The sequence below is a fragment of the Osmia lignaria genome, chromosome 1 (genome assembly GCF_051020975.1).
Source record: "Osmia lignaria lignaria isolate PbOS001 chromosome 1, iyOsmLign1, whole genome shotgun sequence".
NCBI classification, from domain to species: domain Eukaryota; kingdom Metazoa; phylum Arthropoda; class Insecta; order Hymenoptera; family Megachilidae; genus Osmia; species Osmia lignaria.
In genome coordinates, this window is record NC_135032.1 from 12,473,086 (window position 1) to 12,486,220 (window position 13,135).

Genomic DNA, 13,135 nt, shown 5'->3' on the forward strand with positions numbered 1-13,135 from the left:
AGGAAGGATAAAAAGCCTTTCCAGCTCGAGTAGGTTCAATATCATTGAAACAGATTAAGTAAAACTACGAATGAATATCCTCTACTCATAAAATATCATTTCGTAGTAATTAAAGTACTCTTTTAATCTAACTGAAAGCCAATGAATCATTTCTATGCATTAGTCTTCGAATTTCAATCAAATTAAACCTGCTATTAACAAAGTATCGATCAGATTTTCATTAAACCCGAATCAAGCTTAATTCGAATTTCAATCGAGACGGATCTATCGTACAAATTTCAATTACGTCCAAGTTAATTTGCTTAGAAATTAAGGAACGAACCGTAGCACTTCATGACTGTTTCCATTGATCTTTCTAATGGTTCAACCGGAATCTTGCCGCATATTTTGCGCTGTACCGTGTCGAATAAATTTAGCTCGTAAACGGGTAGTTTTTGATACAAAGCCGTGTGGTTCACCGAAGGGGCGAAACTTGGCAGCGAGGCGCGATCTCACTTAATCGAGGTCGCGTAATTTAAGTTAAGCAAGTCGTAAAATTTGAATCGTAATTGCATGCATCCGTTATATACCCATACACACTAGGCATATTTGGTGTACGTGTGTAATCGAAAATCGTTTAATGGCAGGAAGCAGCGGCCGCCTGCCACGGTAAATTGTTTCGCTTCCCTTCTGCTTCCTTTCTTTACCCTTCTCTTTCTCTCCTCTCTCTTACTTTTTTTTTTATCCTTTCCTAGCCGATCGGATATTGGAAATGCTCGAGACTTAATCGAGACTGCACCGGTGTACAAATTCGCGTTATCCTTCCGTTATTTATCTACGTGCGTTCCTTTTATCATGATAAAACGTTCGTTTCTAAAGAAAAGATAGAATATTCTTTCGGTACTTACTCAGTAAAATAACCAACTATTCGTAGAATCCTAGACAGAGATATCGCCAGCAACGAAACACGTTCCGATTGGAGCGTATCCATATCCACGAGGTTCATTAAAGCGAACAGGCGAGACGGTACAGGGCCAAGTAGTTAATAACTGTGGCCAGGTCGAACGGATCGATCGATCCGATCGGCTCGAAATGTCATCGATCACGTTGACGTCGACAGAAAGCTTCTCCGTTACAACGCTTTCGATTATTAAATTGTTCGACGGCACGCGTGTACCTCACCGTCGACGATTAAAAGGGGTAGTCGTGTGGGTAACGACAGGTAGATAACAGGCTTCTAGGCATTATATGGAAATGCGGATAACGCGATTAAGAGCTTACCAAGCTCGTGTATCGTTGAATACGGATTACCAGTGGCTAGAGATCTTGCCTTCCGAATTACGAAAAAATCAATCGATCTTCGAAACGAGAGACCACCTCTTCAATTTATTCAACGTCCAAAGCTGATTCATATTTAATTAAGGTTAAATATTAACGTTCGAAACATTTTACATCGAGCAAATTGCAATACAAAATTCTGTTTTCGTATGAACAGGCTAATAAATTTGTTCATGTTCAATAACAAATTTATTGATACAAATATCGTGTACAAGTACTGTCGAAATTTCATAGATACCACAAAATTCAATACGGTCAAGCATCTGTTTAAATAATATCATTTGCGTTCGACGGTCCTCCAATTTATTCAGATTAATTCCCGCGAACGAAAACAACCACGGAAATATTGTTTATAAAGGATTTCTGATATACGTCAACGCGATGTACGATAATTTTCCAATAGAAATTCGTTTATATTTGTTTCAAAAATGTCAGTAAAAGAAAACTCTGCAAATGGAAATTCGTAATGAACTAATAATGAAAATTCAGACAATTTTGTACATAGAAATGGTTATTCCGCTTAACAAACAAAGCAAAGAGAATTCATGTACCTAAGACAGATTCGCCGTATTCAATCTCAGGTTTGTCTATCCTGAAGCTTATACATGTGAGAGATCGCAGCTGGTTACACACAAATCTATCTAACTAGACTGTTGTTTCTAATGCTTCGCGCGCCAGAATCTATTCCGTAAACTTATCTCTGACAAGACCGAGCCAACGGAGTTTGTCAATTGTTTCATCGCCCTAAATCTCATCCGTTGTTCATTGCCACTAAAATTTTAACCTCTTCGCTACTTGATAAAGTAGAATTAATATCCAAGTCTCAAACAAATAGAAATATCCAAAATTATTAGCTATTAGACAATCATAGAAATGTTGTTCCAAGTGTTGAATTTAGAAACTAGGTCATTGTACCAATCGTAAAATGGATGTCTTGTCGGTGATATGCGATCATCCTGCGGTCACTAATTAATTTCCAAGCGTTGTTCATGAATCAGAGTGTAGCTAGTACAGTGCATAGACGTATGAATTCAATGAAATAATGCAATCGAATTGGCGATAAGCTAGAGATTCCCGGTGAAATTTGATTCGTGCAACATCCAACCGGCGTGAAATCACGAGTTCGGTATTCCAGTTCAAAGTTATTACTAATGAATTGCACCGTTAATTATTCTGTTGTAATAGAAACTCGCAGCACTAGTAACCAATTGCAGTCTCAATTATCCTCGACCTCGTTGCAAGTACAAAGAACACTTTGTGCGATAATATAGATAACATTTGACAGTTAGAATATAGAATTTTCTGAAAAATTTTAACCTCGGACCTCCATAACAAAGGTATTCGACGCGATAGCCTAAAGAATAATCAACAAGTCGATAAAACTTGCCAAACAAAGAAGCGCATTCCTCGCCAGAGGCTTGCAAATATTCCTTGGCCAGAGGAATAAAAACAATGACAAGAAGGTAGGCTGAGTGAAAAAGGAAGCTCGGTATCCGTCGTGTTCATAAAGAAATTTACCGAGCGAAGTAGCTGGCTCGAAGGAAGGGAAGTCGAAGACACGGGCCAAGCTTCCGGTCTAACGGAGACTCTACGAAAACGAGCTTCCTCGTTGCTCAACCGGCCTCGTCTCTTTTCTTTCGACCTGTAGAAGCTCGTGCAAGTAGCGCTGCATATTTGATAGGACGTTTCTCGGCGTCTTTCAGCCGGCAAGTTCGCCGGTATTAGCATAGTAAACATGGATTTACGTTATGTCTATGCATTCCAACGCGAGCCAGAAGCGCGACGGGATCACGGCAACTTGGAACCGTGTACTTTCCTTTCCTAGCTGTGTTCGTGCTTACCTGAAACTCTTCTCTGTCACGTAGATCGTTCTCGTGGATGTGTTTCGATTGTTGTATCAAGGTATACGCAGATTCGACTTCTTTGTGCTCCTTTTAAACGAACCTTTCCTCTTGAATGTACACTAACTTTTGCTGTAATCTGTTTCTCTTTTTAATTGTACAGATTTTTAACCGAGTTAAGTAAGTTAGGTTGTTGTGGTTTTCATGGTGGAATCCGAAGTGAGCAAATAATAATAATAATAGGAAAATAGAGTGGTGAAGTAGAAAGTATTCGACGAGTTACAGCGAAAAAGGGGGTCGAGAAGTTGAAACGGAATCGCGTGCAAGATGCCTCTCGAACAATCGGTCGTCTTTGAAGCCTGCTGAATCCGTTTGTCGAGGCTCGTTCATTTTTTTTTCTCTTTTTTTTCTTTTATTTTTTGTTCCGCGAGAGCGTTGGAAACCACTTTCAACTTGTCCCACTTTAGACGTCGCTTTTGCGAGAAAGCCGGGGCACAAATCGTAACGGTGGAAAAGAATGAGATCCAGAGGACGTCCGTCGTCCAGAATGGACCGAAACTGCGAATGTCTTTTTGTGGTTCCCCTAGGTGGCAAGATAAAAGGCGGACCACGGTTATTTGTCTCTTACCGCTGGATGACAAAGGCCAGTTACGAAAGCCTCCTCTTTTTTTCCTCTTTCACCGCTGGACGATACTCCCTCCTCGAATGGAACACAATTTTCCTAGTTTCTCCGTTATCAGCGACCTCGATCTTCCGATGCTAGATGCCAGCTTTTGCAACTTTCTTTTGGAACGATAACGTTCGCTGACAAACGAGGACGTATTCGAACTCTTGAACTCTGTTATTTCGGTTCGAAAGTTGCGTTTTGAAGATTCGGTACGAGATAATGACGAAAATGGTGTCGAATCGTGATACCCAATTTGAAATATCGAAGGTGTGACGTTTCAGAAGACTCGCCCACGTTGCTTTGTTATCACGGTACAGATCATTTCAAATATCTGATCAGGAGATCAGGAGTCTGGCTAGAATGAAATTGCTAACGTTAACTGGAAAACGGTAATGGAAAGATGAAAATTACAGGTTTCGATATAAAGTGAGTATTTATTTTACTTGGAGCGTGGTATAATAGCTGAGAGAGGTTGATGAACGTGGAGAGTCACTTCGTTAAAAATGAAATCGACGCTCTCGGCTGGCGATTCGTATTCGTCAGCGGTGCACGATCCCGTAAATAATGTTTAAATGAAATATCGAGCGAAACTCGGGCGTCGAACGAGCCACCACGCACGTTGCATTAATAAACTGAGCCGTGTTTATGCAAAGCAAGGAACGCGTCGACCATCGTAAACAACTTTCCTAATTACTGCCGGTTACTTTACGAACACACCTTTTCAACGAACTACTTGCTTGATTAAGAGTAAATTCTTGGAAAAGGATCAAAGAGCCGTTCAAGTACGATGAGAAACCGAAGGAAGGAAAATCCGGATGATGAGAAACTCTTCTCTGCTTGTAAAATCGACAAAATAAATATGACAAACGTTGAGAAAAATTACAGAGACAAATTACATTGTCGGCGGATTCGTCAAACTTCGGCAACATCGTCAAATTCATCGTAGAAACTGCATAAATCAACCCAGTTTCTCATAAAGCATCTCCATTGATTTACTCTCACCCCCATCGATCTCGCAAAACGAGGTGAAACGAGGTCCAGGGGATGGCTACTTAAACGCAGCCACCAATTTGATTTCGTTGAAATAGGGTGCGAGTATGGGGGTGGGATAGTCACCGCACTATTGCACTTCTCCATTCGGCCAGAGTACAATGCATCCGCGAACCACCCTTTCGAAAAGGCTCGAACCACCCTTTCAAAAACTGAGCAATCTGCGAGCAACCCTTTCGCGGCTGTCCCTCCAGGGGGTTGAAACACGACTCGTTGGCCTGGTATTCGCATGACGTTAAACAAAAGGATTTGTTTGACAATGACGGCAAACGGGACTCGGTTATTTGCCACGGGATTTTTTGAGTCAAAGAGACAACGGATACTGTTGTTGACAAAACGGAACATCGATGGATTATAAAGGGTTGTAATGTTCGGGGAAATTGAGCCAGATTCGACGATTGAAGGTCGTATTGTGCATGAAACATTGACGTAAATCGTAGGACACTCTTCTTTCTCCCAGCTCGTTTGGACTGCGTTTGTGTGATAGAAAATCGATCAAGCTGGTTCAGAAACGATATTGTGGAAATGCTAGAAGCGATCCTTCGGAAGATTTTATTACTCGGTTCTTTCTTAATTTTCTGTGTTACGAATTTGATAAAAGCTTTTAAGCTTGGCGTTTCTTCCAATTGATTCGAGGAAGTGCATCGGTATATCGTAAATCGTGGAAATTTGAGGGTGGACTAAAAGGTTGAAAGTGACGAAATAATGTCTGGTAGAAGTCCTTGGCACTCCTGAGAATCGAGAAATTGAACTGAAGATCGTAAAAGCACAAAGAGGAAGGAGCTGATCAAACTTATGAATTTCTGCTTGAATCTCGCCTGTCTTTTATCCAAGCAGCATCTTGACGAAGTTGAATACCAGAGTTCTACTTTGTATATTTTTATTCGAGTATTTCGATACTCCTGCACATAGTATGAAACTTATCAAACGCTGTTTCAATTAGAAGCAGTGTTTGAGGGTTGAAAAGGGACGCGTCACTTAGGAAGTATCTACTAAATTCAATAACCTGCTTCCTTTCAACACAAATGAAAAACGCATTCCTCTGTAATTTACAACTTCCATCTCGACGAAAAGGGAACGAAATTAAAACTACGAGAGCGAAATGGAAAACGTGATAGCAAAGCTACCTCTCAAGCTGCAACGATTCACTCGATTCGTGTTTCTACGTATACTACGTCAAAGATAAAACTTTTGTTTCGCAAATGTTCACGTATGTTTTTAATTTTAATAAAACAGGGAAAAATATAAGATAAAACTATGGTACTTTTCGGGTGAAAAGAAATTCTCTCTCGTTAATCTCAACTTGCTTTTCAGATTTTTATTGAGAAAAGGTTACTGAGTAAAATAATAGGATTTACGACTGTAAAGGCTTAACATTATTTTGAAAAATTACTTCCCGGAATTCAGAGTGATAAAAAATAAATGAAGCGATGAGAAAGAACCATCTGAATTGCACTCGGATCTCAGTCAGAGGGTTGGAGGCAATCCCGAGGCTCGATGTCGACACAAACGTAGATTGATCTACTAGAATTACGCGTTAACGCATCTCTTCCCTCCGTCGATCTGGTCTTGCTGATTAAAGCGGCTGTATCCCCTGAAACGGTTATTCAATGGTCTAGAACAGCTCGAGCTTCTATATTTTCTGAAGCGGAAGGCGAAGACCTGGTTGAATCCTCTTTGGCAGGCTACCACCCGTTCCTCTTCCGCTAGTACCGTGGGATGGAACTCTTCAGGCGGCTGCAACTTTTCTACAGGGCCAGACACACGGTCAACATCGGTCTTTGTTTCGGTAAGGGTCGTTCAAGGGTCGCTTTCTTTATCGCTCCTTTTCCCTGTGGACATTGGTATGGTCGCTCGAATGGAAATACGTCGAGGGGTGGTGTGCCGCGATAAGAGGTGGACGAGCTGCTCGAATTTCACTTTTACGCAAATTCGCTGGCGAAATTATTTATTTTCAACAAATCGAACGTGGTTAATTCCTCCAGGTACATTTGCATTTCTCCCAAATCGTTGACAGACTCCTTGAGGAACAATGCCAGTCCCTTGTTTTGAAGGGACGACCGCGACGTGGCAAAAATAAAACGAGAGAAAACAAAAAGATTGGCACACGCCTTGAAGAGAATTCGATGGTTCCTGGTCTGAGTTGAATTTTCGCTACGAACGTTTCCTTCCCACGTGGAACACGACTGTTTGCTGAACGTCTGAGATGAATCGTTAATATTTTAGGCAAGCAGCGACGGTGACGTTCGGTAGATTGGTTTGAAGACGAGTTCAGGGACCTCGGAGTGAAATGTGAACGATAACACGGAAGCGAGATGGGTGGATTATATTGCAACGGGTTCGAAAGTGTTTTCCTATTAATAGGACCTTTCAATTCTTTATCGGGGTGGCTCTTGTGGGATAGCTGGTAACGAATGGTTTCTCGTTTATTTTCTTGGTAAACGTAGACGTCGAGGTATCCGATGGAAAGGTGGACTGGGAGCTCTGCATTGTTATATCTCCCATTTTCATCAGTATTCTGCAACCTTGTTTACATGAGAATGAGGGCCCGGCGGTACCGTTATTCTTTCGCTCATTATTACTTGAATGCAATTACTCGTCGATAAAACTAAATAGATTAAATTAATTAAAATTCAAATTGATGAAACTTTCTGGAGATCTGTCGTGACAATTAAAGTGTTAAATTTTATTTAACTCATTCTCAGTAAAACCACAAATGAATGAAATGTCAGAAAGTCTGTACGTTCAGTCGTTCTTGAGCTTTGCTCGAGGCTGCGCGTAAATCAGCGAAGCCTTTCCAAACGTAAATATTGTTCTTCCGGCAATCCCCAAGTGCGCAAGCGAGACTGTACGTGTACACAAACAACCTAAAGCCTAGTTTACGCGATCACGCTTGTATAAAGTGATGCTAACAGGACAGTTCTCTGGTTCCAGGCATGGCGGACAGCGGTAGAAGGCATCCGGTGTTACTCTATATCCACGGTGAGAGCTACGATTGGGGCAGCGGAAACCCGTACGACGGTAGCGTGCTGGCCAGCTACACCGACCAAGTGATCGTAACGATGAACTACCGTCTGGGCGTGCTCGGCTTCCTGAACGCCAATGTGGCGCCTCAGACGAAGGCAAGGGTCGCGAATTATGGTCTCATGGATCAGATTGCGGCGCTTCACTGGGTCAAAGAGCATATCGCCTTGTTTGGCGGCGATCCCAACAACGTGACGCTGATGGGCCAAGGAACTGGCGCTGCTTGCGTTCATTTTCTCGCCATCAGCCCGACAGTCATACGTGGCAAGTACCTTTCACTCTATCTATCTTTCCTGAAACAATGATCAGAAATTTCGTAAAGCTGAAGGATCGTGTATCGTTTCGAAGATGAAATTTCAATCCTGGAAACGATACCATTCGTAAACCGCCGCTGGCTATAGTGAAATTAGTATGGTATGTACGGCCATATGTTTCTGGCATGCGGCATGTCAGTGTTTCTGAATCGAAAACGGCATACTGTTTAACTTGAAAGACATTGTCTTAACTTCTTCGTCATGTTGTTTGTATCCTCGTCGACAGATCTATTTAGTGAAATTTATATCTGAACGAAGATGAAGAGCAACGATGAAATAAAACTCGACTGGGAATACCTTTAATTTCACTCTGACGTTTCTTCCAGCCTTCATTCGCGAGTTTGAAGTTCGCTCAATTGAAGGTGACTTCCTTCGTCGAGCAATCTCGACGATTCCCGCGGAAAGTTGCTAAACTTTGCTGTAACACGATAAAAATCCAGCATCGTCCCCGACGCCACCAACTTTGCAGCGTATTCTGTACTTCACGCCAAAAAATAAGGAACTCTTTTTCGAAGCTTTCTCAGCTTTCCTGGTCTCGTATTTTGTTACCTCCTTTCCCTTTTCCTTTTGTTTTCTTCGTTCATGCTTCTGTTCGTCGTCCGAGTAGTCAACTGTTCTGATAAGATATTCTGATCGTCGAAAACGTCTGTGTAACTCGGTTTCTGTAGCGTGGTTCACTGAAAATCGAGCACACCAAGACCGAGAAATCGTTATCCCATAAGTAACGAGACGTCGACGGTCGCGAACCTCTTCTCTTTCAATGCTAGAATCCAATACTGTTCGCTGATTCCAAACGATTCGTTCGATCGAGAACACCACCGCTAACGAGACTCTCGAGAAGAATCCAAAAAGAAACGAGCTTATGTGTGCCGAACAGATTTCTCTTGTGACACGAAACTTGAGCGATCTCAAAGATACCACGATCAACCTCAAAGGTTCATCGATCTCTGTGTCCTTCAAAATTTTTCGACATCGGAATACAATACAATCGTCAACGTTTCAAAGAATAATTCTGTGTAGAAATAAAATCTGCCGTACTGTTTAGAGCCAGTAATTTGTTGGAAACCATAGCGCTTTAAAGGAACGATAAATCAGTGCCAGGACAATGTTCAGGAAAAAAACGAACAACATTAGCGAAGCTCTCACTGGCGCAGCGAACGTTTTCGTGCTACAAGTAAATTGTTCAGGCTTCGAATCCCAACGGGCTCACCATGCCATTTTTCATTCGAATAAAAACCCAATATCTAATTCTCCCTTCATCCCCGATGAATTCCATCGCCTATTTGCTCGTCGTGCCCTCGACGAGAATCAACCCCTCGAATCATCCCCAAAGGGCAGGGAACAAAATTTTCAGGCGAGAGGAAATCCAGAACAAGAATATCGTTTCCTGATGGTCCACCAATCAAATCAACAGTTTTACACAATCCAATTTTCTCGGAAACACCCATGTTAAAAAGGACAAGACGGAAGGTTGCCAGATGCGATAACAGAGGTAGATTGTTTGCGGTTTTATCCGCCGTTTTGGAAATCGACTAACAGGTTTCTTATCGCGAAAAATTCTTGCAATATCATACGCTTGAAATATTACAAGGTTTCTCTGTCTATGGTGTCTCTACGCGAAGGATACCCTCGATGTCCAAGATCCTCCTCGTGAAACCAAGCCTGCTCTGTTTCTTCTATTCCTTCTTCCCTTCGTTTCTTGCTTGAAATCGACAGCTAACGTAGCATTACTCTGGAATTTCTCGCTTGGAACACCGACCCTAGGAGATATTGGTCGACGTTAGGTCTGTGATGTTTCCAGGATACTGGAAATTGCTGGTATAAATCTGTCTTGATAAATTACCGGTTCAACAGAGAGATGGCAGAGACGTATTAATTGTTGTAATTCCTCGGAAAATGAACAAAGCGAGCTTACTGCCAGTTTCGACAGCTTTGAGAATCTTTTTAAATTAATGATATCAAAGATATTAGAGAATCGAATGTCATTACGGTATTATTCTCGTCAGGCTCGTGCTCTCTGGCTGGAAAAGTTATTAAAATTTCTTGCGCTTTGACCGAGATGGAAAGGAACGATGGTTCGATTATCCTTGCTACGTGACGATCGTCGAAAAGCATATCCGGCGTGCTTGTTACTTCGATACCATTCCTTCTGGTATAATTTTCTTCTTTATCTCGAGCTTGTCGTGTTTCCTGCTTAATATCGAGCTCCTCGTTTCTCAAGCTTCCCCTTTACGCTTCAGAAATATTCATCATAATTCATAGCATGATACTTCTTATCATACACAGCTTGAATCTGTCGTGAAAAGCATTCATCAAAAAATGCGCCAATTGAAACCGTCACGCCCCTACGCAGACCGCGGCCATACTCTGAACTACGGCCGGCAGCCATGTTGGATACCAGTCGTCCCAACCAATTACGCGCCAATTGAAACCGTCACGCCCCCACGCAGACCGCGGCCATACTGTGAACTACGGCCGGCAGCCATGTTGGATACCAGTCGTCCCAACCAATCACCGCCCCTACGCGGACCGCGGCAGCACTCTGAACTACGGCCGGTAGCCATGATGGATACCGGTCGTCCCAGCCAATCACCGCGCTCGACGCGAGCTCGAGGCGACGCCTACAGCTCCTGTCGGCCATTAGTGCTCAGCACTTCGTAGATGTCACACGTGTTTAGTAAAATTTTCGTTTTATAATTCTCAAACTCTTGTTAACAAAATCTCGCTCACGTGAACACGACTAGTCCCAATGGCCAGCACAAGCTCGTAAGTAATAATCTCAAGCTCAAACCCACGAAATTAATATAATTTCGTGTTAACCACGTGTTGAGTCATCGCGTAGTTTTATTACACATCACAACCTCAAACTCAGTTCGTCGCGACGCGGATAAATCATTTATTGACTCCCAAACTCCTTGTGCTCAATCTGTTGACTGTAGGTACTGTGAATATTGTGTTTGTGAAATATACCGGTTTTTATTCTAAGTGTCAAAACCGTTAGTTCCTCTCACTGCCACCTTGACAATCGAATCGCGCATTTCAATTTCAAACTCAATCTCGAACAAGCATCTTCATAAATTTTACATAGTACACCATGGGAATATTATATATTTATTGAAATATGTATTGTTCGTCCAATTAATCTTTCATTACACCGTGAGGCAATCAGGTTCGAAAAATCATTGAAGCAAGCTTCGTGAAAAGTTTCAAGGGACGAAGGAACAAGTTTCCAAGACGTGTCTCGCCAAAGTACAGGAAAGAAGATTCCCGTAGGTTCCTTAATTAATCAGTTTCCATACCGAAAGATGGAAGTTTTCGCAGGTGTGCTTGTCGAGCAACGACCAGCTCGCGTTTCGACGACACCTATGTTTTCATACGTTATAACCTCGACTCGAGATTCTAGACGAACACGAAAACTTTTGAATTAATTTTGTTGCACTTACGCGAGAGGGAAATGATAGATGAAATTGAAATAAATTTTACTGAAATCCTTTGGAATTAACAAATTAGGTATTTTTTTGTTGCAGGTTTATTCAAAAGAGCCATCCTTCTGTCAGGAAGTGCTCTATCGTCATGGGCAGTGGTCGAGGATCCTGTTTCGTACGCTTTGAAATTGGCCAAAGCCGTCAACTGCTCAATTCCTGAAGATCTGCTCAAAGATAACGAGCTGATCGTCGATTGCCTTCGAGAACGTAGCCTAGAAGAGTTGATGCAGGTCGACATCCAACCACCAACTTTTCTCAGCGCGTTCGGACCCAGCGTGGATGGCGTGGTCATCAAACCGGATTTCCAAAAGGATCTCCTGTCCTACATGGGTCCAGAGTTTCAAGGATTTGGGTGAGGATCAGTAATTTCATTTTCTCGAATTTCACAGGAAACAAATGAAATTAATTAACAGTGTAACGTTAAATTAACGAGGAAGTGGAGTAAATATGAAACGTCTGGTCATTAAATTTAATTATATTGTTCCAAAATTAATATTATTTTTGTATTAATTATACGCCCACATTTCGTGAAAATTTAATTACATTAATGTTCTTTAATAAATTATTCGAAGCGTTCTTATCGAAGTATCGGTAACGCACTGATGCTAAGAAAAATACTCGCATAATGTCTTCGGCTAATGGTTTTACAAACCTATCGAAGCAACTCATTAAATGTTAAGCAGATGCAGAAGCAGCTCATTTCGTCGTAGACATTAGTGCGGTTCATTAACAGAATTGTAAATGATCCAGTCTTGTTCTACTAAGTCATTAGCATATTCATGGTTCTGCTTTTAGCGATAATGTATCAAGGCTTTGGATCTGGCCCAATATTTTCACTTTGATCAAAATTTGTTAAACATTTTAAGGAATATGAAACAGATAATTTATAGAACAAATTTTTTTGAATATCATGTTTCAGACCACTGCCAAAGAAGGCTGAACACGGTGCACCAATTACAAGCAACAACAAGTATGACCTGTTATTTGGAGTAACGACGAGCGAGGCTTTGTGGAAATTCGCAGAAAAGGATGTTCAGCAAGGATTCGAGGGCGAAAGAAGAGACAGGATAATCAGAACGTACGTGAGGAACGCGTACGTTTATCATCTCACGGAAATATTCTATACCGTAAGTAAATGTTCGTTATTATTATATTAATTAATACAAAGTCTGTTGTATTGTTTCCACGAATAATCAAAATGGTTTCATTCGTTGTTCATTCATTAAGTGCTAATGGAAAATACACGTCATGTTTGCTAAAAAAAATTGGAGTTTTTTCTTAAATACAATGGAATGTTTCAGCGCGTTTCAAAAAATAGGTTGCTAAATTTATATAAAACCCTGGTAACAATCCATATTTTTTTCAACTGTAGAACATAGATTGGACATTTTCAGGAAATTCTGAATTTCCATGATATCATGTTTCTTGAAACAGTAT

At 41.4% G+C, this 13,135-nt stretch overlaps 1 protein-coding gene across 3 annotated transcripts in view; it reads left to right on the forward strand.

The window, feature by feature from the left end:
* The window catches only part of NLG-4 (neuroligin 4), a 202,162-nt gene that overhangs the window by 120,622 nt on the left and 68,405 nt on the right, over nucleotides 1–13,135 (forward strand). For all 3 annotated transcript variants that reach the window (XM_034328689.2, XM_034328687.2, XM_034328686.2), the window contains exons 5-7: nucleotides 7,810–8,163; nucleotides 11,741–12,050; nucleotides 12,618–12,825. In XM_034328689.2, the coding sequence (XP_034184580.1) occupies nucleotides 7,810–8,163; nucleotides 11,741–12,050; nucleotides 12,618–12,825 (872 nt within the window). The remainder of the gene's footprint in view (nucleotides 1–7,809; nucleotides 8,164–11,740; nucleotides 12,051–12,617; nucleotides 12,826–13,135) is intronic.